Source organism: Streptopelia decaocto (genome assembly GCF_964273445.1).
Source record: "Streptopelia decaocto genome assembly, chromosome: 1".
NCBI classification, from domain to species: domain Eukaryota; kingdom Metazoa; phylum Chordata; class Aves; order Columbiformes; family Columbidae; genus Streptopelia; species Streptopelia decaocto.
In genome coordinates this window covers 122,972,414-123,000,033 of record NC_138663.1, presented here as the reverse complement: position 1 = coordinate 123,000,033, position 27,620 = coordinate 122,972,414, and the positions used below count along the sequence as shown (strand labels likewise).

The 27,620-nt window shown below is 38.9% G+C and overlaps 1 protein-coding gene across 3 annotated transcripts in view; it reads right to left on the bottom strand.

Moving 5' to 3' along the window:
• GRIK1 (glutamate ionotropic receptor kainate type subunit 1) overlaps positions 1 to 27,620 on the bottom strand; it is a 173,126-nt gene that overhangs the window by 30,703 nt on the left and 114,803 nt on the right. For all 3 annotated transcript variants that reach the window (XM_082076399.1, XM_082076400.1, XM_082076401.1), the window contains exons 5-10: positions 27,270 to 27,323; positions 25,455 to 25,628; positions 21,677 to 21,820; positions 5,916 to 6,023; positions 1,590 to 1,703; positions 181 to 384 (exon numbers count right to left, since the gene is read on the bottom strand). In XM_082076399.1, the coding sequence (XP_081932525.1) occupies positions 181 to 384; positions 1,590 to 1,703; positions 5,916 to 6,023; positions 21,677 to 21,820; positions 25,455 to 25,628; positions 27,270 to 27,323 (798 nt within the window). The remainder of the gene's footprint in view (positions 1 to 180; positions 385 to 1,589; positions 1,704 to 5,915; positions 6,024 to 21,676; positions 21,821 to 25,454; positions 25,629 to 27,269; positions 27,324 to 27,620) is intronic.

Below are 27,620 nucleotides of genomic sequence, written 5' to 3'. Positions count from 1 at the left end.
GAGGTTCCCTCCAAAACCTGCAAACTGTTTGTTCAGACATACTGATGTGACTTCCTATTCTGACAAGTCGCAATAAAGACAGAGAAATGGCTCTAAAAAAACCCCAAACATTTAATTTGGGCTGGCTTCATATAAAATACCACAAGTGATAGGAGAATAAAGAGAAGGATTCAGTCTTACATGATCTATGAGTTCTTTGACCATGCCATTCCACTCTCCTTTGTCATTCTGGGCTCCATATTTACCATCAGAAACAAGTTTGACCTCATAGATGAAGCCTAAAATATTTGACAGCTCCTTTAGTAAGTCCAGGCAATAACCTTCAAATCTGTCATTTCCATACAAGGGCTTGTCAGACTTCTTGTACATAACATAGGGATCTTCCTATAGAAAAGAGACAGTAGACATGTAGTAATAGGAATGAGGTTTGTTTCAGATTATATCAGTTTCTTTAAATTATGTTAATATTTTATAAATGGATTGCAACTAGATGGAAATGAGTAATTTACCATGTCCATTAAAAGCTGGTTTAGGTGTGTTAACAAATTCTCCGAATCAATTAGTGATAAGCATAAGGGCCCTAATTTTCAGTGGAACAGACCATTCATAGCTCCCAGGAGCTTTAATTAAAGTAGCGCTTAGCAGCTCCAAAATCATACCCAAGATCTGTACTCTACATTGTCCTACCCTAAGGGACAAGAAGGGATACTGAAGGAGAGAGAAGCCTAAATAACAGAAAAATAATCGTAAGGGGAACCTAAAATTGTAAGTTCTGTGAGCAATAAATCTTTATTGGAAAAAATCTTCAAATGTACAAAATAGCCACGAGTTGAGCAGGTATTTATATGAGAGAGAACAGCATAGGTACATTGCAAAGTACCTTGTTGCTTTTCTTTTTAACTGATTTTGGATAAAAGAAGATCTGGGAAAGCAGGTTTCTGCAGTTTAATGAGACAAAAGACCTCTGGCAATACAAGGGGAGTGCAGAAGGAGCCTTTGAGCTCTTTCTCTCCTGAGGAATTAGGCAGAATAATTGAAAAAAAGTAGTATTACTGGGTGGGGAGAATGCATGAGGCTGAAAAACTCATGAATACCTAGTTTCACATTTTCCATTTATCATAGTAAGGACATACACCAAGTTGTCTACCCACTGTTTGTTACTTTCTTTCAGTTCTCTTCATCTTATTTTCTGTAAAAAGGAAGGATGTATAAGCACCGACTGCAAAGCCAAGAATTTGCGTGTGTAAATTCTTCTGGGAAGAAAAGTATGCAGGGTTCATCACTGAAATACTGAAGTAAATTAAATAATTTTGGAGGCAGTGTTTCCTCAGAGTCTTTCATTGACAATAGGGTATTTTATAATCCATCATTTGGAGGGATGAATGTGTATGCCGATTCTGAGTCTAAATAAAAAAATATGCTTGAAAACAGGATACTTTAGCAAAACATCATTTAACATGGAGGAAAACAGCCGTGGAGGGCAGAATGGAGGTGGCAAAGGTGACGTGGGGAGCCCCACAACCCACCATCAGCAGTGCCTGCACCCTCCAGCACAACTGGTGGTGCCAGCTCTGCCCAGCCAGACTTACCAAAATGGTGGTGACGATAAGAGTCCGGTTAGCCAAGGAATCCGTGATGTTGGTTGATCGGTCCTTGTTGCTGTCTGTCATGTTAAGGCCACTGTATGAGTTCCAAACCCCAATCTGCACAGAAGAGAGCAGGTGAGCGGCTGCCTGGCTACAGCGATCTGAAATCTATCCCTAAATGCTGGCCACCTGGGAGGGGTGCACTGGCTCTGGTCCTCACAGAAAGAGACACCAGCAGTAGGAAATGCTAGAGGAGGGAAATGGCTGTAGGTCCGAGTACAGCAGCAACATCAAATGTCTGATTTAGAAAACACAGGGAACATATCACCCTTTCAAAAGCAGGTGGAAATGAATAAGCTGTAAGAGTATAAGACATCAATACAGTGGTGCTATTAGCCAATTTGCTACAGAAGTGGAACATGTTAACTTTATTTCCTGCTAAAAAAAGTCACATCTCTTTATTTATTTATTTATTTTAAAATTTTTGTAAATGGTAGAGTTGAAACGTGTGGCAAGACCTCTCTCTTTCAGTACAACAGATTAAAAGCTTGAATATATATATATGCTGAAGCAGATTGATGGATGCTCTGGCCTTTTGCTTCTGCTGTGCCTTCAGCAGATTTAGCAAAGATTATTCTGTCATTTCTTGACTACTATATATAACAAAACTAGCAAGGTGATACCATTTCACTCGCTGATCAGTGTTTGCACAGTAAATACAAGTGGCCAAAGGCAAATTCCTTTCCAGGCCAAGAAACAGTGAAGAATTGCAGTATTTAATGCCCAATTCAAAGCCTCAAGAGAAAGATCTTCATGTTTTCAGTGGATCTGGATCTATACCTTGTGAGGGTAGAAATTATAACCATGTTGATTTATTTGGATACATATATACTTAACATAAACGCAGTCTGAAAGCATTTTCAGGGGTTTTTTGCCTTTAGATTTACATACACAGCATGGCTGAGGGCTGGTGTGAGAAAACTCCAGGCAAGGGGCTGGCTCAGGGAGTTGGGTTTATATCCGACATTTGTGGAGATCACCAGAGGGATGGCGTGGAGGTCTGACATCTGCCATCCACAGAGCCCTTCACATCACCACGCTTCTCTGCCAGCATGTTTCAGCTTCACCCAGGAGGGATCTGCCTTCCAGTCCCTCCCTGCTGGGATTGCCAGCGAAGTTGCCAAGTAAGTCTAAGGCAAAACCCACTGACTTGTCCTGTGCGCTGAAGGCCTCTATGTGCCGTCTGATGCTGTGTCATTTCAGACTCAGGCTGGACATTTTTTATTTGATTGTTAACTGAGGCAGAGATGGTGTTGCCTTTGTACCAAACCCAGCAGATTAGTTTGTGTCTGCTGAGTGTGGATTTGGGGTAATAACTGTGTAATTTCAAACAAACTTAGGGTTTGCATCCCTGGGTGCCATTGGTTTCGCCTTTCACATACTTTTTTCCAAAGTACGCTTAATGGGGGAAGTCAAGCCATTTTTATTTTGTTTTAATTACTTTTTCAAGCATTTATCAGTCATTCCCTTTGTTTCCAAAACTAGATCAGGTTGCAAAACTGATCTGGAAAGTACACACAAAATAAAATGTTGGAGATTATGATAACCCATGCCAGAAGTACGGTAAATAACCAGTATCCTTGAATTTGCACCAAGGTGGCTGTTTTAACCAAAGAGCCGTTCTGCTCGTTGTTGCTGACTTGATATGCTTTTATTGGCTGGCAGCAGGGAAGAGGAGAATAACCACGAAGAGCATGGAGCGACACAGTCACAGTGCATACAAAATACATCAGGAGACCGTTCTATGTCTGGATAAAAGAATGACACCACAGGTCAGCCTTGATTAGAGTGATGGAGGAGGTCGGAGGGGCACTGGAAGAATGAGGCCAAGGTAGTACATCACTATGGTGAATCCAGGGGATTTATTGCAGTTTAGTGACAAGTTTGAGAGGTGTCATATGCCCTTCTCAGCAAGCCTGTGCTTTGAACCAATTGTAATTTGGTTTAAATCAATTCAGCATAACACAAAATGCCTAGAGTCAAAAGTGAGATTGGTTCAACAGCGTTCTGCATGTCAGGTAGGATGATCTGTTCACCAGTAATGAGGGAAATTAGGGCCTTTGCGCCTTAGCCTGATTCACTGAAGATTAGAACAAGGTTATTAAGTATGTGCTTTATAAGAACACAAAAAGAGTGGTATAGGATGTTTTGCACTGGTCTACTCCATAGCATTAAAATCCCTCTCAAAACAATCCCTAACCAAAACCTTTTCTAACTGTGTGTGCAGGAGGGGTGGGGAATAATAACATCTGTGTGAAATACATACAAAATATAATTCTAAGTGTTACAAGAAATTTTTATATTGTGACTCCAGAACACTTTGAACATGGTAAATGCAGCTGTTGTCTTCTCCTTACAGAATGGCAGCTGTGGGTTGTACCTCCAGTAGGGAGCAGTGTGTGGAGCTGATCTCTGACTCCCACTTTGGTGCCTTATCCACCAGCCAGAGGCACTTCATATTAAAAGAGGGCTGAGATTCCTGGGGTAATTTAGATCTTTTATAAACAACCTTGATTCCAATTTCTGTGTGTTAGTGAGTGACAGCATCAACTTAACCATCTATATTATTTTCTGTAAGGAGCTAATAACACACTTGTCAAAATTTTGAGTCAACAATGCTTGAACATTGCCTGCACAGTATGCATTTTGTGGGAGGTAAAAATCCCCATAATCCTGTATGTTAAAACAGTCCTTGCTGCTAATGCTCATACACATTCAAAATGGTGCAAATTTACAACTCATGGTGAATCTTAGGTGAATCAGGAACGATAACAGCTGAGAAAAGGACTGCTTTTGCTGCAGCCAGGAGCTTCTATAGGGGGAAAACATACCTCCCAAGAAATAAAATAATACTTAAAAAAAACGGTGGAAAAGCTAAATCCTGCCACGATATTTTTACTATTTGGAACTACAGTGTTGCAACTTGGGACAAAACTTATTCTACTAGAAAAATTCATACTCTTGGATAGTCTGTTGTCTCTAAACTGCAATATGAGAGTCACTAGCAAAACCCAAAGGATGAGTCTAAAGACCCAGCCCAAAGGTTTTTTGCGTCACCAATCTGTGTACAAACCTTCTTCCACACTTTATATAAATGATTAGAAACCTCGCCAGCAGCCTTGGTACAGAGAAAAATAAACAGAGTGCTTCATTAAAAATGAAAAGAGAACCAGTCTGGAGAGTTCTGTGGGAACAATTACATTTAAAGTCTCAATGAACCCATCAGCAATTATCATTCGGAGTTAAGCCAGTGTACGCAGAGCAAGGGCAGTGCTGCCTCCAGCTGACATGAGCTGGTGATGTTACCTGTGTTGGGGATTTTTGGACACCCACAGCAGCCACCTCCTGCAGTGCCCATTGGAAGCCCATGTTTGCTGGCTGAGGCCAGGGCAAGGCCACCCCGCCTCTCTCTGGGGCCCCCCAAAGTCCCCCTCAGTCTCCAGCATGGGCCCTGGCTGGTGGCGACTGGGTTTGGATGCCACCAGCAGCCCTGTCCATCTGGCCAAAGCATCCATGGCTTTGGGTTCCTTTCTATGGTCTCTGCGAGTCAAGGAGGTATTCCTGCCTTACACCTCTGCATCTTTAGGAGAATTCATAAGTGGTAAAGTAAGGAAAACAACATCTCCAGAGGCATGCTTCCCTGAGTGTCCTGAAGGAACGTGATTTTCATTTGTCATTTGTTTGAATGCAGAACCAGTTTCTGAAATTGTATCAAGCAGAACTTTCTGTTTTCAAACAAAGACACTACAACTCACTTAGCTCCCTGTAGTCTCACAATTTCAGCACAATTTATGATAAGCAGTTAGAGACGTGAGGGAAAAGCAACTGATCTAATCTCAAAAACATGAAGAGTTTTTAACATCTCAACTCTTTTTGAGATTATTACTCAAGCTCCTCCTTTTCTCTCTCCCTCATGTCACATTTATTAAAAGCAGTTCCTGTAAGATAAGTCTAGGTTTTATCTGTAGATATGAATTTACCACATCAAGGTACAGTGGCCAGAACTGAAGATAATGTGCTCTTAAAATAATTATTTCCATTCAAGTAATTATTCCCAGTCCCAAATTCCTATCCCATACCTCAAAATTCAAGGTGCACATTGTAAAATAATCAAACAATCTTAGTAGCTCTGTTTTGACTTTGACTTAAATAATCTTGAGCATAGTGGTTTTTACCCCGAGCACAGTAGATTCAAGCTGAGGAGAACAGACTTTCCTACACCCCTGTCAAATTAGCTTTCTGTCATTGTTTTACAAAAGATCTGGTTACCTTTTCTGTTCCTTCCTCCTTGAGGCTAATAATGTCCAAATCAAAATCCTTCCGTAAGCCATCAGTTTTGTTGAAGGTTATGCGCCCTGTCAGGCCATCCCACCGTGCCTGTGTGAACACAAAAACACTCTTCCCTGTAACGATCAGTAGGAACTACTCTGAAGACATAAGAAACATTATATTTTAAATTAACCTTAGCATTGAATCACTCCCAAATAATTTTTAAATATATGTGGCTTTGTTACTTCAATAAAAAACACTTTTTTCAACCATTTTGTTATCAAATTTCTCTTCAATATGTTTTGTATTTTACAATCAGTAACAAGTTTGTGACAGTTTATCTGTATTGATTTACATACGCCTAGTACTGTATATAAAAAGATACACTGAAGAGAGAGAGAATAAAATCAGTATTATATGTCTGAAGACAGGCCAGTTTTGCATTGTATAAGAATTCACTAAGAAATTAAAGAAGGGAAGCTGCCATTGTCCAAGCTTTGAGTCTGAACCTCAGAGTAGGACAGCCTAAATCGACCTGCTTCTCTGGAGTGATCTTCTTTACCCCAGCCCCGGACCTTCTAGGTTCTGCATGATGTATGAGTAACAAATGACAACCGGTGCTGGATGGGAGTCCCAGAAGGTCTTCAGTGAACCAAGGCAGCTAACCAAGCCAAATCACCAAAGCTTTCTTAACACTTCCTAATCTTACATGATAGATACCACCTCTGCTACTCAGGGCCCAGAAATCCAGATTTTTTGAGGACAAGATAAACGACAGAAGGGCTTTTGTCATTCTTGCTTGGTTTCCTGGACAGGCAGTGTTTAAATCTCCCCCACCAGCACTGGACTCCTAATATCCTTGGACTTTGCTGCAAATCCCAGCTGAATTGTTTCACTAATCCCCACGCAGTTCGCATCACCAAGGATGAAGACACAAGCTCCTAGGTAAGCAAATGAGGAGCATCATTCCTGCCACTGCCCATGCTCACAGGTGTTGATGGCACAATGATGACAGCTCTAAAAGCAGACTTCCAGGAAAAATTAAGACCTAATAAAAACTTTCTAGTGTAAGGTACACACAAGTCTTTCATAGGTGTCTGAAGTACAGCAGGCAGCATTTTACTGTTCTATCATAATTAAGTGAAATAATATTTTCTGTGTTTTAAACATTAGCATCAGCAATAAGTTAAAGCAGTGGACTTCGTACATCACTCTGTATAGCCATAATAATACCCTGTGCTGGGCAACACTTCTTCAGTGCTGCAAGATTAATGTCCATAACTGACTTTCTCTGCAATTTAAGTTTTCTGTATCTTGTAAGCTTCTCAGCAAGCTCACTTTCTTTTAAATGAGGTCTATCTGTCTCTCATATAGCCTTTATTTTGTCCTCAAAGCTGAAGCTTACCTATAAAAGAAAGCATTTGATGGATTTCAAACTGCAGACAATTTTTATAATTTGTTTTTGGGAACTCCTACATTAGATTAAATTCTTGAAAGGTAAAAAAAAAAGGCCAATGATAAATGATAGCATTTTTTTTCATGTTTGTCAGTCATATAATTCTTAAATTACAAGCTTTTCTACCCCACATTGTTATTTGCTTCATTTAATTTGTTGTAGATGGATGACATAAGGAAAGCTGCATTAAAAAACAGCAGAGTGTTGTTGAATAGTGTCTCCCCTTCTTGTTAAATCTAAGTTCTAGCTCTGAATCTGCAGGATGTAATCTCAGTTGCTGGAGTGTTATCATCATGTGTCTCAGACAAATCTGGTGCGTCTAGAATTTTGTGGAAACATAGCAGGATTTCAAACCATGCTGAAGTAACATAAGAATAGAAAAACACAAATGCAACAAACTTTCCATGAGACTTTCCATCTTAATTACACAGGAACATATGAAAATCTCAGCTGTAAGCAGTGAAAACTTGTGGTTTTGTATGCTGATATAATTAAGATAGGAGGAGGGGACACATATGAATGCGTTTCATTGTATAATATATCTTTCCCTGTCTGTCTTTTTATTACACTGACAAGGCCCCCATTTCTTATTGATAAAGATGGAACATTTTTTAAAATGTGATCTTTAGAGATCAATTCCTCCTCAGAGGGCAATTTGCTTCTGTGAAATGCTTACATTTATTGATTACATATCAGATGCTCAGCTTCTCTGCTAACGTGGTATGATCTTGAATAAAGGAATCAAGAAACCAACACATTATTTTTGGAAATGGTATCAGGAGCCTAAATCTCCATTCTTGTCAAAAATATTTATATGGTGAAGTGGAAGCTCACTTTTTAAAATAGACATAGGTGTTTCTACCCCCACACTAAAAAAATTGAAGTAAAATATATAAACTGCATAGATATATGCTTGAATTTCAAGGTAGCAGAGAAGTGCCTATGACTTAAATCTAAACAGGAGTCAGGGAGTCTTTCTCAGAAGAGTTAATCTTAAATGTTGAAGGTGTTTTTCAGATCTTGATGGTGAAGGCACAAGCTTAAAAAATATGTTCAAACTCTAAATTTTATTAGTGATTTATATTGTATAGATTTTATTTATTCTAAATAAAAATAAAACACTTGGGGTTGAGTCCAGTGAGCATAGTTTAATTTCTGACTTCAAGACAGTTGTGGTGCATGTATGTGCAGCATGTCTAGACAGACAGGTGATGAATCTTTTCTGATCAGAAGCAAAACTTTTCCTTAAGAAACAGAGGAAGGGACGGGCTAGGAACCTACAGTCCATCCCAGGCCTTCTGAAGTCTGTGCTAAAACTTTCAAGCTTTTAAGACTATTTGAGTCCTAAAGTAAAACAGCCTGCTGCATGCGAAAACAGTGAAAATTATCATTGCTCTGAAATCATAGTTGTATACCACCACTTCTAGACACCCGTCAGGTAAATCAAGGATCTAAATGCCAATTAGGCGCTGTGTTCAGGCAAACAGAATAGGCAGCAGTTGCACAGTTCTCAAATGCAATTAATGAACAGAAATGAAGCAGAACTTCCTGAATAGTCAGAAACCACATGACCGTTTAACACAGCAATGGGATTTCATGCTTTTATACACAAGATTTATAGCAATTTTAATGCTTCTAGTGACACTCCATGTTAAGTGTTACAGGATATAATAAAAATTGAATCGGAACCTAATAATATAATTCATCAAAAGAAATTGCTTTTTTTGCACTCTGTCCTTGCTGTAATATTAGAGGAACTAAGGACACAATGTGAAACTCTTACAGAAAGAATTTGTTTGTTTATATAATTTTGAATATAACTTGCAGCTAGATTAAAAAAATGTGACTTTCTGTGGCTTCTGTTTGTAACATCCTTTTCTTTGCTTAGATCTCATTTATGCAAGGTTACAGGCTGCCTCTGACAACAGAACCGTGGGGAAATGCTGTTCTTTTGGGAGCTTGGTTTGCAGCACTAGGGCAATGCAGTATTTGTCTGCGGTTCAAAACAGGGTCTCACATTCTTCAATACTGTGTTTTATCAGTCAATTATTATTCCTGTTTCTAAGTTGTAAATATTTGATTACTTTCTCTTATTTATTAAATGAAAAGGGGTATTAAGCCAATATGTTGGTTTCAACTGGTAGTTGAGAAGCGAACTGTGTAGGACCAGCAGCTACTCAGACTCTTACTAAGCATTGGAAAGGCAGTAGATAGATTACGGATAAGTCTTCAGTCATTTCTGAAGGCTTTTGGGTACCTGACACAGCACAAATATGTGAGGCAACCTAATTAAAACTGTAAAACTTTATATTCTTAATACTTTAAAACATTAAGCTCATGAATAAACTACAAACTGGCATCTGGAGTTAAATACTGAAATTACAACATTGGTTTCTGTTTAAATATATTGATGGAAAATCATAACAACTGGAAAAGGAACCTGACTCAGCTTCTAGGAGCAAACACTCCAGAAACTTGTTATCAATTCACACCAGCATCTTAGGGTCTTTGTATCAATTTCCACTTCATCATCTTGAATCAATTACTACAGTTTCAACCAAAGAAAAATCAACATTTCAGCCACAGAATCAATTAGTCCAGCTGCGACCAGACTTACTAGGGCAAAACAACAGGTACATTTCATATTCTGTTTCCTTTGTCACTACCAGACCTCACTCATATTTCTAGATTTGTAGTAGCAAGATATAATTAGACAAAGAAATCATAATGCAATGTGTATATAATGCATTGACTGAGCAAATATTCAGCTTTATGATATAACCTCAATAGGATATAGCCAATTTTGTAGATGCTGTATTGTGCTGCTGCATACAAAAGTGTCAGTCTTTCTCAGACAAAATGATTGCTTTTTTGTTATATATTTGCTTTTTTCTTATTAATATATGTTTATTCAAATACTTCAGTTATCCACTCATCTGCCTGTGGCATACTTTCTCTTTCTGAGTCCAGTGTCACAGTGACAGATACTGGATAACTGTGTTTCAGATTAGAAAACTTTAATTTTTTCAGTGTCCTCTTTAAAGTATTCAAAGTGCCCTGGTAAAACAAATATACAAGGGCGTAATCTTATTTTAATTTTCAAACTATCATTTTTAATAATGTTTCATAATGTGCAGACATTTCCACTCTTCTATGAAAATTCCACTCATTCCAAAAACCTATGAAATAAAAAAGGTTTTCTGAACTTGTTCTTTAGACCTCCACTTGTAATATGTCAAGCAATCTCTATAGACTTTCAAACACCAGTTTTAACCTTTTGTTGTTCCTACTGTTCAAAAGCTAAGACCCCATATTTTGAATGTATGTCTCGAGCTAATTTGAGAAGAAAACACCCAAGGCACACATATGCACTACTAAATCACAGTATCACAGTATCACAGTATGTTTGGGATTGGAAGGGACCTCAAAAGATCATCTAGTCCAATCCCCCTGCTGGAGCAGGAACACCTAGGTGAGGTCGCACAGGAACATGTCCAGGCGGGTTTTGAATGTCTCCAGAGAAGGAGACTCCACAGCTTCCCTGGGCAGCCTGTTCCAGTGCTCTGTCACCCTCACTGAGAAGAAGTTTCTTCTCAAATTTAAGTGGAACCTCTTGTGTTCCAGCTTGATCCCATTACCCCTTGTCCTATCATTGTTTGCCACCGAGAAGAGCCTGGCTCCATCCCCATGGCACTCACCCTTTATATATTTATAAACATTAATAAGGTCCCCCCTTAGTCTCCTCTTCTCCAAACTAAAGAGACCCAGCTCCCTCAGCCTTTCTTCATAAGGGAGGTGCTCCACTCCCTTAATCATCTTCGTTGCCCTACGCTGGACCCTCTCCAGCAGTTCCCTGTCCTTCTTGAACTGAGGGGCCCAGAACTGGACACAATATTCCAGATGTGGTCTCACCAGGGTGGAGTAGAGGGGAAGGAGGACCTCTCTCGATCTACTAACCACCCCCCTTCTAATACACCCCAGGATGCCATTGGCCTTCCTGGCCACAAGGGCACAGTGCTGGCTCATGGTCATCCTGTCGTCCACCAGGACCCCCAGGTCCCTTTCCCCTACACTGCTCTCTAATATGTAATCTCCCAACCTATACTGGAACCTGGGGTTGTTCCTGCCCAGAAGCAGGACTCTACACTTGCCCTTGTTAAATTTCATTAGGTTATTCCCCGCCCAACTCTCCAGCCTGTCCAGGTCCCGCTGGATGGCAGCACAGCCCTCCGGCGTGTCAGCCACTCCTCCCAGCTTGGTGTCATCAGCAAACTTGCTGATAGTACACTCAATTCCCTCGTCCAAGTCGTTAATGAATATATTGAATAATATTGGCCCCAGCACTGACCCCTGGGGCACTCCACTAGATACTGGCCTCCAACTAGACTCCGCACCATTGACTACCACTCTCTGGCTTCTCTCCCTAAGCCAGTTTGCAACCCACCTCACTACTCTATTGTCTAGACCACACCTCCTCAACTTAGCTGTGAGGATGCTGTGGGAGACTGTGTCAAAGGCTTTACTGAAGTCAAGGTAGACCACATCCACCGCTCTGCCATCATCCATCCACCTTGTTACATGCAAATGAAACTGTGAGTACATCACTTACTAAACATGTATACATTTTGAATTCACTTTAAATGGTATGAGGAAAAATGTCATATCTCTTAACAAATTTTTAAAATACGTAGAAAAAGCAATTCATAAAAACTCTGAGCGAAAAGGCAAATAGAAAACTTATTTTAGCACAGTGTTGTGGCAGAAAATGACCTGTTCTGTTGTTCAGCTCCCAAATCCCACAGAACATAAGGTTCAAACCTGACTTTGTGGAAGATATTTGGACACTTTGCATCTGCTACTGAAGCCTGAATTATTGTTTAATATGAAAATTTTGTAAATTCACTAAAAACAACATCTTATGTGAAGACTATTCTTGGATATGTAACGCTAAATGACAGTCTTCTTCATTCAAAAGCCTTATGAATGCATCTGGGCACATAAAAACCTCCCCTGCAATTAACTGGTGAAATTTCCAAAGTAGACAATGGGTCATATCTGGTGATCTATTTTGTAAAACAGTCTGTACTTTTTCCTTTCTCCTTTTCTACAGATTTAATGGGAGCTTGGAAGATAAACTGGTTAGCTCAACTTTTCAGTATGGGAGAACCACATTCAGAAGCTAGAGTGAAGTCTAATCAAAAATAAGGATGTCTTCTCTGCTCAGTTTTGTCAATGGGGTTATCTTAACTTTCAGTAGGTTGCTTTCTCAGGCATGTTAAAGGTAACCTACAAAGGCAAGTAAATGGACTGTATTTTTTTAATGATGGATATTTGGGCCAAGAATATTTATTTTTTTAATTCTTGGTGTCATAATCTGTATTTTTATTATTAGAAGCTACTAGGCAAAACAGAACATTAGTTATTCATTTGATGTACATTTCTAATTAACCACAGTTGTGAAGTAAAAGGTATTAACTTACACTGCCACCATGCCATTATTTTTCTTTCTTTTCTTAATGATGAATGAAAAAAACTTATTGCCAATCATCTGACCTGGAATTGAGGAAGCATTAGTATTCAACTCCCCAAATTATGTTTGCTCATTTACCATTGCACAGTGGCAGAGACATTCTAACATCATTGTCTTTTTGGACCTACGTATCCTCTAAAATGAATGCACTGTGTTTGGACTGAGATTAGGAAATTAATTTTGCTTCTGTGCTGGTTTACCAAAATGAGCAACTTGAAAGGAAATCAGTCTTGCCCTGAAGACAGACTTTACATCATAATTTCCTTTAGCCACCATCTCACTAGAACATTTTACTTCAGCTAAACATGAGCAACCTAGAGTGAAAGACAGCAAAGCAACCTCTGCAAGTGTCTCCATGTCACTTCGGGTTCGACATCCTTCAGCTTTTAAGAAGAGGTGGCAGATGAGTACACAAGGGGATCTCAAACAGCATCTCAGGTATAACAGAGTGACAGAGCTGCTCTGTTTAGTCAGCGTTACCTACTTGTAAAGAAGGTGAACATCTGGTTTAGTTTTGAATGGGTAATCCCAAATTTCTGATGAGGCCTGTGGTGCTAACTGACATCCAAATGCAGAGGCGGGCAATGACATCTATTCCATTGGGTCTTAGTAACAGATCAGAACTCTCAGGGTTACAGAATTACTGACAAAGATTAATGCACATATACAGAGAATATTGATTGTGTTGCTTGATGGCAAGAGACAAGACAATGACTGAGCTCTTTTTCTCCTTTTCTTTTTCCACTCCCAACTTTTTCTTCTTGACTACAAAATCAGATATCTGAAAAATTTATAAAACACAGGCATACCTAAACCTACTGTCACCACATACTCAGAATACCATAGATCACTTCTGCAGAATCTTCCAAAACTATACATACTAACCAAAATAGTAATGACCAAGGAAAGGTTTACTTTAGTTTTCCTTTGGTTTTCTTTCTTTTTTTGGAAGAGAATGCTCCTGCTCTATTAGAATTGCAGAAACAGTGTATATATTCAAGTGACAGTGATATTGCTTCTAGTTACAGTGGAACTCATAATGTGCTCTGAGCCACACATCTACTTATCAGCTCTTACAATTAATCCTCTTATTAAATGAGATCCTCAAGGATTATGGAATATAGTGAGTTAGTGTATGACTTTTCCATTATCCTGATCCAAATCTAGTGTAACAGATGTAATAGAAACAATTTCAGCATTCATCATTACAAGATTTTATCTGCCCCACTGAAAATCACAATGCTTTGTAGCCTCTTTACTCGAAGATGTCCAGGACTGGAACAGTCCCAGGCTTTTACTAAGCAGCACTGGAATGGAAAAGAGGAGGTGAGGGGGAAGCTTGCTCTTAGGAAGGGGTTTAGGCAGCTGTTATAAGACTGAGCACACAGTTGCCTTGAAACAAGAGAGAAATGGTGGTTAAATAGGGAAGAGGGATTTCTTAGGAAAGTCACAGGCTATTCTGCAAGCCATTCAAGAGCACTGATTTCCAGAGGAGTGGCTGAGCTTAATGACGTTCAGGGGTAGTCATATGAAAGGTTTATGGTGTGACAAATTTGACAAATGAACCCTGAATACTTGAGGATGAAGGATTAGGTGGATTCATTTCACAGCATATGTTTGAAAAACCTTGGACTTCTTTTAAAGCTTATACCTGCCAGGTTGCTTGATATCAATACCAGAGTTGAGGGAGTGGGTGTGAAGAATCGGAAGGGAAGGTCAAACCTCGCCTGTTCTTCCTAGTAAGAGCAGAGTCTGTCCTATCATGCATGAACATGACTGTCACTGAAGCATCTACACTACTGCATTAATGTGGATTGGGATCCCATTGTAAGAACTACCACTTGTATAGGTGAGACAGTACATAGAGAAATCCTGTTCCACACAGCTAACAGACTAAATACACTAACTAGCCATAATCCATCTTTTGCACAGGGGGATCACAGCATTTCCAGCTCCAGGACTTTTTTACCTAGACTCTAGGTTCTGCTGATTCTGTTTTAGAGTGATGTAGTAGCTACAAGGATGGATGGTGAACAGCCTGATCCTTGGAAGTGCCAGCCAAGCAATGACCCATTTTACCCTCTCAGGTAACCATGGCACAGTTTTTGGAGCTGCCCTGAAGTGATTTGCTCAGGTTTGCACAGTCTGTGGCACAGGCAGGAGCTGAACCAAAGCTCTTGCATTCACCCAGCATTTCCCACCCAGCATCTTGAGTGGGAAAAGTTCTCTCCAGCTGAGCTGTCGTCTTCTTACAGTGACATCAACCAACTGAATGACAGGGATGACATGGAGCCTGTGCAGGCTTTATGTGGTGCAAAGCATCATGTCATTTCCAACTGAGATAACGGGACCAAGTGCAGACAAATCTGTGAATAAGTGAGTAGGAGGCAGCGTGGTTGAGGAACAGGTTGTTTCAATGAGAGTACACTGCTCCAAAACCTAAATCATCTGCATCTAATAGTTATCTCGTATGCTATTTGGAGCAAAGACTGTGCACAGTGAATGGCTTGATGGTGATGTGACTAGGACTCCTGGGAGCTTTTCCAATACAAACAAGTATGATCTAGCTTAGGCCATGCACTTAAATAGAAATATCAGTGTGGAGTAAAGGGTGAGAACTTTAAGTAGGCAAGGACATACAAAATATGTTTTGAAAAAAGGTTTTGTGTAGCAAATATCAAAATACCCTCCATATATTCAGATAAAAACACCTTATAGTAATTCTTGCTCATTTTTTATAAACAAATCTACTTTTCAGGTAATATTTAACAAAGTAAAAATGGAATGGAAGAAAATATACATAATATTTTTGTCAGATTTCCTTGTCAGAACCTTGCAGATATTTTTTTATCAGTCCAATATGTATTTATTCTTAGTATGCAAATTCTAGGACCATTATTTTGCAATGGGTGCACAGATCATTGCATAAATTAAGTGATTTTCCACTTGAAGTTTTATTTCAGAATATGAATCCCTATTGGCATTAACCTCAGCCATACATTATCTTCATGGAAAGCTGACTTTTATTTTCTAATAAATTATCATGGGATGCAAGTCTAGCAGTTGTTTTGTTTGCTTTTTTAATTAGGAGTTTTCAGTTCAAAGTAAGAAACAGTAATAGGTTTATATAAGAAATGAATCCATTACTTTATGGACAAGTACGTTTCTAAAAAGTAAAAAAAAAGAAAAAGATTTCTTTTAATAACAGTAGATCAAACGCTAATATCAAATTTTCTAGGAGAGAAGTCCTACCAAGGTAAATAGCTGGATTAATCTTTGGATTAACTAAATATTGCTGCATCAGAGCCCGGAGAATAAATGCAGCCAGTATCTATAGATGCTATAATTGGCTCAACACTAGAACAAAATGACAAAGATGTAGGTGAAGAAATTCTGGTTTATGTCATCTTTCCCCAGTCACATGCATAGAGACACCTGTGCAGCAGAAAGATCAGGTGACTGACACACAGACCTTTCCTCAAATAGTGGGGGAGACAGTGAGTTATTGGGTCTGCCTACATTCGGATTCTTGTACTGCTCACTTCTTTTCTTTCGTTCCACTCTGTAGATTTTTATTCCCATGAAAACACTCTTACATGTTGACTTTGGCAGTAATAAAAGACCATAAAACAAAAGAAATGTTCTGTTTTCTTACAAGATGTTTTGTGTTCCTTTGTTTGAAGATGCTGCCAATTTTAACAACAAAAAAATTGATTAATATCTCCCCAGATGGCTTGCTTTCCCTTCTGTCTTATTTTAAATTCCTGCTTTTCTTGTAATGAAAAATCTTTGGTTCCTTCTTCTTCCAATGACGTTCTATGTTTGTTTTAGATTTAGCTAGTTATTATCAAGAATCCCCTGAAAATTACATCCTGTGGTTTGATACCAGTTAATCAAGGCTTTGTCTGTTCCTGTCCCTTTCTCAAAAAGTTAGACAGCTCATCAAATTTGGACAAAGTCAATCTGGATGAGTTTTTTCGGAAACCCAACACTGGTTTTGGAGGCAAGTATGGGCTAGCACGTGACTAACACACTGAATCATCTTCACTCAGAAGAATTATTACAAATAAACTGAGCCAGAAGCTTGAAAAATATACAGTCTTGATAGTCTCTGTGTGACCAAGTCCACCCATCTTGTTGCTTTCTATGGTCATTACACTACATGAAGAAGTAGTCCAGCTCAGAGGACTGTCGAGACTTCTTTCCTGTGGTGCATATCTGCCCAGCTCTTTTTGTGGTGACTGGAAATCATAACGCCTTCCTGCTTCCCAGTCTTCCTGATTATGGAGAGGTCTCTTTTTCTACATAGCAAGGCTATCATTTGCTTAAATGCCTTGAGTTTGAAGAAAAAAATTCAGGAATTATATTCTTCAGTATATAGGATAAGCTTGTTGGTGGATTTTTTTGTTTGTTTTTGTAAAGAAAAAACGTTAAATAAAACCATTTATAGCCAATGTAACCAGAATGCAGGGTACCACACTCTGAATTATCAAAATGCTTTCCAAAAGTAGGCAAAAAAACAACTTAAGTTAACAAAGATGGCCTTGTCATGTAATTTCATTTCTTGATGCTCAGTCCATTGCTGTCCTCTTGTAGAGGTAAGGACTGGATAAGACTTTATTTAAAATTTAATTTTACACTTGAAACAGAGTAAAAGCAGGTCTTTCACACAGACCAGAGTCACACAGTGCTAGATGCTTTAAAACTGTAGAATGTGTTCAACAAATATAAAAACAAGCACTTTAAATCTTTAACAATGAAAAATGATGTGAGAATTTAAGCAAGTTTCTTCAGGAACATGATTTACTAACCCTTGTCTTTGTTGCAGGCCAGAGACATTCTATAAGGCATACCGCTTATTACTTGTAGAAACAAGAATCAGCTAGCAGAGGGCTAGGAAACCCTTTATAAATTCTAAGGAAAGAGTTTCCTGAGCTTAGAGGTATTTGAATGAAGTTGGCTCTCCAGTCTAACTGGGATATCTTCACTCAGAAGAATTATTACAAATAAGTTGAGACAGAGGCTTGAAAGTTTTACAGACATGGTAATGCCTGAATGACCAAGTCCACTTATCTTGTTGCTTTCTGTGGTCATTACATTAGCCTACACAAGGAATCAGTTTAGCTCAGAGGATTCTTGTAAGCTTGTAATGTCACACCACGAAAAGAAGGCTGTATTCAATTACTCGATGCAAAATCTAGATGAATCGCTCTCACTCCTGGTTTCTACTAACTAGATGTGCTTGAAACGTATCTTGTCAAAAACAACATAAACTGAAAGGTAGATGTAAATACTTCCGTTTTCTTTTAATCCTTGATATTTGTGTGTGTGACTCTGAGGGGATTTAATAAATTCACTCAAGATAAAGTCTGCATCTCTGTCTTTTGAAATGCTTCTCTATGCAGTCATTTTTTTAATTGTTACTGGATTTGAGTGAGAGGAGCTCATATCAGTTTAGATGATAATTGAATAACAGATAATCATTATTTGGGGGCTTATCTCATGACCAGGGAATTCAATCATTCAATCATAAACACCTATTTCGTGTTTACACACATATTCCTTTTAGGAAAGGTGGAATCATCCTTTGTCTCTCTATTCCCTTTATGAAGGAGGACAGCAGCCTCCTTTTTCTTTCTGGGCACAGGTAAGATGTACTTTCTGCAAATGCTTCCACAAGGGCTAAAAGATTAAAATATCATTTAGATATGAATGATAATAGGTCACTGAGAGACAAAAGCTTCTGACAAGGATTTACTTTTCATTAAAAATATCTTAATAAGTTATTGTAGAAAAGTCTTGATCCCAGACAGTGTATTTTATGTAATATTCTCCTTTGTAGGAGCTAGCTGATGACCACTCTGACCTCAAAGCTGTGCTCAGGGCTAGGGGGCTTTGATCGACTTGATTTTCTCTATGATTTTGCAAATGCTTCTTACAGTCACCATTAGCTGATGAGTTCTTTAAAGCATAGAAAATTACTCTTTTTGTTTCTATAACTGGTTATTCTACAGCGTCAGACATTTTTGTTAGTGCTTTTCTCCTATAGACTTGCTGGTAGCACTTCAAGTCTTGGTCATTAAAAAAATAGACAGTGGGTCTGCTACTGCTCTTGCCTGGCACTCTTACCTGAAGTCCTAAAGTTGAGAGAGGAGTATCCTCACATTAAACTAGCCATCTTTTCTTTTCCTGTACTCTGAAAATTCAGAAACCAACTCCAAAACACACACATTCAGGTTGGCATGACCAAAAGGCAATATTTTGCCCTAGGATGTCCACCTTCCAATTGCTTTCAAGAAGAAGCTAACTTGTGTGTACCTGAGGACCAGACAAAACCTGAAACTTGACTTCCAAACAGGACAATGACAGGGTGAAAAAATTAATTCTCCATCTGCTGAGTGAAGAGAAAAGCAGCCTACGATCTGCTATACAAGTCAGAGGCTTTCCACCTTCTGCTCGTGTCCAGGCAGGTTCTGAGGTCCTTTCTATTACCATCAACCTGGCATTTTATAGCATTGGCAAAGCAAATGAGATGGCTGCAGTCCTTACCATCACTAAAATAGAATGCAAAACCCACCACAGAGCCATTGAAGTATTTGCTAAGCAATAACATGCGCAGGACTCATTGCAGGCAACCTCTTTTTTGAAAGTTGTTTATCTAGACTGCAGTACAGACAGAGAAGATATTTTTCTTCAGACCACTCTGTAAAATTCCTTCACAGTCTGTCAGTACCATATCACAGAATAATAAAATTAAATTGTATTTTTGTGGGCCCAAACTATAATTCTGACTGCTTGACTTTTTTTTCCATACCTATTCACTTGATTCCAAATTTATAAAGTTCATCTACCCTTGTTGAGCAAACCAGATGAACAAGGGAGGTCCAAATACATTTGCTATTTAGTTTCCAACATCTGTTACAGTCTTTACGGGAAATGTAATATTGTCTTATTAAACCTTATCATCTACTTTTAACAACCATCTTTTTTGGCTACAATAGAAACAGGAAGATAAGACTCTCAGAGTATTTAAATCAGTGTTTTACTGACCATGAAAGACACTATCTACAAAACAATCAGTAATTAGCTCACATATCTCACTCCATGCAAGAGAAGCTATCTGTACATGATAAATGTGAACTGTATAACTGTTTAAGCTTCGAATTGGATCTGCTGAGATATGTCTGGTACTCTTGGTCAAAGTACTTCTTGTGTTTTAGGACTCAGGACCCGTATGATATATACTTCACATCATCCAAAATAAGTAGGTCACTGCTGTACAATTATGCAGGTGTATTCACTAAGACAAAGTATTTTCCTAACTTTCAATTTCAATATAATTATTCTTAAAACACACCACAAATCGTATGACTAGAAATGCTACCTCATTTAGTTCGAGGTTGAGAAGAGCAGAAGTTCCCACTTAGATCAAATCAGAAGGGAGGGCAGAAGAAGTTCAACTTTCTTACAGACACTTCTGAGACAATTTTCTCCTGTCTTCTACTGTTCCTGCTACAGTCTTCCCACCTCCTTCCTAGTGAAGGAGATGGATGCAGCATGGCTGATGTCAGTGTGATAGAAATAAACTTTTACCAGTGCTGCTCCCCTGACTCCTTGGGGTGTTCCTGTGTTTGTATTGCAGTGAGAAAACTATCAAAACTTCCTTGATTCTTAAGTCAGGTCCTCAAGTATTGGGGTATCTTGTATTTTCTTTAAAAGTTCAAAGAGAGAAACTTACAAGGAAACTTTAAAATTCATACAACACCCGTGTGTATAGTACTGTTTAAGTAACTTTCAATGATTTCTGTGTAGGTGAATCACCACGTCGTACATTACCAATGGTAATTCTAAAACATTTACTTGGAAAAGTTTGGAGAAGGTGATGACAGCTCTTCTACATGTTCTGTAACCACCACATGTCATGTCTTTTATTTTACTCCTACTGTATTTCTGGATTCAGGTGTATGTCCTGATCTGCTGATGCCACTTACGTTGTACCTCAGCCTATAGGTCCCGTTCCACCTACACAAGTGCTAATGAATATGGCTTTGATAGGAATCACACTGTCATAGACAAGAACTGAGAAAAAAGATTAAATATGTATGGGACACTCCACATAATTTCCAATTTTCATTTCCACACTCTTCCCTAAAGGAAAAGTTTCCATTTGAAATTCACATTAAAAAGTGAATTTCTGGGAGAGTGAAAGCATTTCAGTCAAAATGTGTACTTTTTAGAACATATGTGGATCAAGCTAGCTCAGTGACAGATTCTTATGGGATAGTGCATGACTTCAAGAAGAAATTCACTTCTTTAGAAATACTGGCTGCAATATTTTCTGGATATTGATTACTGACCAAATAATCTGCAAAACAATTGGAATTAAGTGGTGAAACAATGACAGAGCTACAGCCTCACTTTCCTTTCAATTTCTAGAATGGCTGTTGTTAGTTACATCACAATATTAGAAATTATAAACATCCATAATAAACATTAGCCAAGGTAAAAGCCTGGAAAGTCTTATGGTGTGTTAGTCTGAAATTGTATCACACCTAGGGTTTAGCAGTTTCTGTTTTTGAAAGACCAGATAAAATCTCCACCAGAAGGAAAGCCTGAAAAATCAACAGTGCTAGGAAGGTGAGGGAAAATTGGCTATCCAAGTGGCAGGAACCAGAGCATAGCACATGACAAAGAGCAGGGAGAAACAACACAAGCCAGGGTGGTAAAGAAGACAGGAAGGATTATGCTGACCATAAGCAGATGGTTTACACTTGCCTCTTTTATCAGATTCATAAATCTGGGTCCAAAACGCCATGGCTTGTGTCTGTGGCACTGCAGGGAGCTGACAGTCATTTGGGAGGCACGCTGGGAGGCCACTGCTACCATGTAAACAGCATCGTACATCAGAGCTGCTTCAGTCTGCGTGAAAAAACAGAAAGACCTTTTAAAGTAGTAATACTTTAGTAGTAATACAGTTAAAGTACCTTTTAAAGGTACTTCTTTGTGGTTGGTCCCCCCCATTTCTCTACTGAGAACCATTGCCCTGGGCTGCAATTATGGAAAAGGCCGCTAGTGGTCTCTTCATGGAAATCTGAGGGGCTACAAATTTCAATTTTTTGTAGCTCATAAAAATTTCAGAGTTTTTTCATGTAAGCATTGGGAAGAAAACTTCATTGGGCAGCAACAGGAGAGGTCAGTGGGTCTAGCATAGAAAGGAGCACACAGGTAGCTCTGTGGCACGGAGAGGAGTTTTAACAAGCCTCAGGCGATACAGCAGCCTAGGTCTCACCCTCCAGGTGTGTCTTATGGCCAAGCCCTTCTCCGTACTCAGTCTCCTATAATTTCCTCATGGCATTTGCCAGACTCTCAGCATCTTGAGGTGCGTCATTTGAAAGCACCATGACGGTGCTCAAGCCAGTGTCTGCCTAGCCTGCAGGTTCGCATTTCATGGTGTGCATGGGATCTGTGGCAGGGCTGTCCCCTTGGGCCCGTGCTTGCTCCTTATCACCACTCTTCTCATGGCCACTTGTGGTATTGCTTTCTTCCTTGAGGGGTAGGCAGGCTCACCTCTCCAGGGAAATCAATCCCACCAAGCAGCTAGTAGGTATCCCACCAGACAGGTTTATGCTGTCTCTATGTGTTTACTGCTCTCTTTTGGCACAAAAACGGCCCCATTGAGACTGTGCTAGGGCTGTTCCACTGCCATACTTCCCATGCCATCTTAGAGAGAGGTGAACTGTCATTTCAAGGTACTTTTTTGGTGTTTAAGTAAGTTGGACTTACACATCTTACTACTAGTTTTCTAAGACAGGACAGATGAATATATCCCTGAGACAACTAAATATTTCTGAAATGACTGGATACTGGTTGTGCATCTGTGTTTTTTTTAAGAATGGGTTTATTGGTTTAAAGGCATTCCCAGTAAGCCTCAAACTGAGATCACACACTCTGTAATCCTCTATTGCTGGGAAGTTTTAGAAAAATCACACCTTTACCTGCACTGTGCTTCAGTGCTGTTGTGTGAGGTGGGAATGGCCATGTTTTGCTTAATGCACAGGGACGCTGTAAAAATAAATTGCTTACCTTTCTTGTAAAGCTACTGAAAAATTAAGTAGGGTCTTAAAAAAAAGTACTAACTCTGAAGATGAGAAACTGGACTCATTTATATGAACTGCAAGGCTAATTCATTTTTTATTCCTTTCCCATGTGATTCCTTTGGGAAATTAATAGTTTTGATTCTTTGTCTGTTTCATTTACCTAAGTAAATTACAACAGCATCAGTCTTATCAGCACTGGAGGTTTTTGCTGGCAATCAAAGGTAATCTGAATTTATCAACTAATCGTAATATATTACAGATGAAGAACCACTCTTGACACGGTGCCCAAAACAATGCTTCCACTATCAGAGCAAACTGAAACATTATAAATGGTGAGGCAAGCAGGAGGAGACAATAACAGCTATTCTCAGTGTCAAGTATCTTAAAACTGATAGTTGTTCCAAAAAGACCTTGAGACTAAAGGCCTGATTGAAAATCCATCAAAATCAATGGAAAGATTCCCATCAATGTCAATGGATTTCAGATCAGTTTTTACATTAGACAGGGGAACGTGTCCCTTCAGGATTGAATTTTACTTGATCACTGGACTGCCAGTCTGTCTGTGTTCCAGGCCTACAGACTATGGGGATACTGGGTGAAAATGCCTCAGCGCACCTCACTTTGTGCTCCTATCTGGAAACACCAACACTTGTACTTGATAACATGGTGCATCTCATGATGTCCCATTAGGGACATGGTTTAGTGCCGGAGTTAGGTTATGGTTAGACTCGATGATCTTGAGGGTGTCTTCCAACCGAAATGATTCTATGATCCTGCAGTGTTCATACACTGGCAGCATTGCCAGACTTGGCTGTCTGAGTCTCATGCTTGTATAACTTGTTATTCATCCATCCTGCCCTGCAGCAACTGGAAGGTTGTATTACCTCCTTTAGCCCTTTATTTTTCCCTTGCTGTTGTTCTGGTTTAGGGTTTTGGGTTACATGGAGGAAAGAAAGTTCACCTCATTTTCTGAAGCAAAATGTCCGTACTTGTGTATAAGTAGAAAGGGACTAAGACTTTTTCTTGGAACTTATCTTTCTGACTTTTGTATTCTATTTAAATTATTGCAAAAAGACCCAAAGATCTCCTTAGAACAATTATGCCTCTGTCTGCAATTAGGGCATAAAGTGGCACATGAACTCAAAACAGTCTTGGTCATGCCCTGCTGACTTCCTACAAGCTGACATCAGGGCAAACAGTATAGTGTGAACCAGAAAGGAGAAATCCTAAATTAACAATAGGACATGTAATCCTGATCTCCTTACACTGTTCAGCTTGCCTTATTGTCAATTAAACATAGCAGCGTTGCCGCTCTTCATCAAACTGAATACACAGAATTTGCTATGAATATTTAAATGATCACAGTGAACTAGAAAGATGCTTTCCTCTGTGTTCATGTTGTTCCAGAGCATCAAGGACACTAGGAGATTATTGAAATGCAAAAGAGAGGATAAGAGTCAGAGATACAGACGACACCATAAGAGTCTAGTAGGAACTTGTTTTCTCCTAGTTTTACAGTTGAGTGAATGCAGGTGAATACCTATGTGTGTACAGCTACCCTTGCAGGTCTTGTGTATTCACATCAGAAGTTCCAAGAGAGAGATTTCTCCCCTGTTTTGTGTATGAGTGAGCACAAACACACTGCCCAAACAAGTTACAATTTTTTGAAATGCTAGAGATATCACACATAATAGTGTATCTCTCTTCAGGATGTTATAATGTTTCAAAATTTTCCCTGCAATCATCTGCAATAAAGTCTATTTCATATCATTTCAAAGTCCACTCAGTACATAAGACACATGCTCTTATATTGCAAAAAGATGGCAACCCTTCACCTCACAAAACTGAATGGAGTCACGCTGTCCATGTAATTGTTCGTATTCTTCCTTTTGCTTCTAGGGGGAGTGGTAGGGAGGAAATCCTAATTTCCTGGCTTGATGATACCTTTCATTTATCTTTAAATTATATCTTAAAAGCCAGAGTTGCTGTAGATGATGGAAATAAAGAGAAAGGGCACTTTTCCAATTTAAAAATGCTATTATCTGTCCACATGTACAATATCTTTCCCTGCAGGCTATAAATTGTATACCTGCTCTAAAAGTTTTTTTTCCTGCTATGTTCTTCACTCCATACAGAACACTATTAGAGAAATGAGGCAGCAGTATATACATTTGACAATAATAAAATGAATGATATTAGCTGGACGGCACCATGACAGAGAATTGTCACTCGTTTCTAGAGCTGCCCAGCAATGGTTTGTCACACAGATAAGCACATTGGTTCACAGAGTAAATGCATTTCTGTAGAGAAGCAGGTGAAAAGAAGTCAGTTTTGGGGATGCTGCTTCAGCATTTCCATTGTGAAATAAAGCAGTAATGGGATCGGTTCAAATCCACTAAAACAGCATTGCAAAGTGCGCTGTAGGTACTCCTGTGTCATTGTAGTTGTTCACTTACTGTCATCATGCCATCGAGAAGGCCAGTCTCTGGTTTTGGTGGTGCCTGCAGACGCTCCATTGACCATTTCTCAATGACTGACGAAACTTGTGGGTTCTCTATGTTGAGCAGGCGAAAGCCTGTCATATTTACTCCACTGTATCTGTAAGGTTCCAGATCTAATGCAAATAGATCCTAAATCACCAATAAGAAAACAAACAAAACCAGATGTAGTATTTTTAAAGCAAATTCTTTGGAAGGTACAATTAAGCCAAAACTGTCTTTGATTTTCAGTCAAAAGCTCAATTGTTTTTTTTTTTTCCTTCTTTTTTTTTTTCTTCCCTTCCCTGTGAATGCTTTGCTTGCCCCCAAAATCCAGTCATAGCTGCTTCAGATATAAATCTGAATAAACCAAAGCTGTGTGGAATTTATGAGAAACCACATATCTGCTTTGTTGGAACACAAATATCCGTTCCCCCACAACAGCACTATTTTGCAACCAACCTGCACAATAGTATCTAATTTTAATTTATAGCAGTCTTCAGTGTTACAGCTCTGACAAACCAACATGAGGAATTAGCTGGCCAATGTCAAGCTTATTTCTCAACTCAGGGAAGGAAAATTCCAAGAGATGTTGAGAGCGATGCACTTTTACTACTTATGAATCCTATTTTTCTCCTGCCTTGCCTCCTTCAGGTGACTTGCTGCCAGTATGTCTAATGGATGTGTCAGGCCAGTGTACAGTAAGTCCATGCGCTTCAGTGCTCAGCATTTACAGGGCAGGAAAATAATGGGTATTCCAAGTGATATAATTGTGCAGCACACTCCACAGCTGTATTTATCAGGCAGTGGAAATATGATAACTGCTTTTCAAAGCCTGAAGGCTGTTTTTCAAGACAACTTTTTGCTGATCCCAGCAGGCCAGTAAAATGACAAATGCATTGGTTATGGTCGAATACCACAGTAACCGTCAAAATGTCAACATTTACAATACCACAACGTCTAGATACCACCAGCACTGCTTACTGCTCTTTACTATCTCATGCATATTGTTGTTGGTGGTTACCATTTTATGTTAGATTCACTGCTATTTTAAGTTCCACAGTAAATCCTAATTTTTCACATTCAAAGAGAATTATTTCAAGCTACTACTTCAAGTTCTAAACAGCTAGAGAGTCTTTTCTGACTAATGAATTGACTATTGGATTCAAAACGATTTTTCACTTCCACATAAAATTTTATGTGGAAAGGAAATAAAGAATCAGCTGATGCACATGAACAGATATAATCCAGCCCTCTAGCACTGTTGTAGCAATATTGGTTCTTTGCTGTCTTTCTAATCTACAATGTAAATGGACCTTAAGCATGGATTGAGTTACATTTTTATATAGCGTATCAGTTCAAATGTAGGAAAGATGTGCAGAAATAAGTATTTATAGATTTGTACCATAAAAAAATTTTAGGGTTTTTATTTTATTATAAAATTTCCCAAGTGATTTTACATATCTGATTTTCTGTTTTTATAAGTAAATCAAACATTTTAGTGATGAACTGCATCAGCTGGAGTCCTTGACCTTGGCTCCACTGCAAAGCCATTCATTGATTATTTTGTTTTGCTCTGATCCACCCGTAGCAACGGCTCCTCCTTAAACACAATGCTGCAATTAATTTTAATTGTATTAAAGTGACTCCTGATTTTACTAAGGAGTGTTAGTACTCCTTCTCCAGGGGTTACTTTGAATAATGGCAACAAAGATCTCTTAGAAAAAGTGGACATTTTTAGTTGTCTTTTCTGCAAGAGAGAAAATTCACTCCCAAATATTTAGTGTTCCTTACCAGTGTTGTAAAAAAGTAGTGGTAGTATTCGGTCATCATTCCCATGGAGAGAATCTGTTGAAAGAGATTGAAAGGTGAATGTACGTTGCACCAGATGTTTTCAGTGTACTGCTCTGTCTTTTGAAAAGCATGGGTTAATCTGGAACAATGTGTTACAGGTTATGAAAAACTTGATTACAACAAAACCTACATTTTTCTTCAGGAGCAAAAAATACGTTTTTATCACCTCTGCTCAGGAAAGAGATTAAAGATTGAAAAACTTCTAGGACAAGAAAAATGACTAGTGATAACAAGGAGCTTATGTTTTAAAAGTGAAATTCTTTAGTCTGCACTTTAGAAGTGTTACAAAAT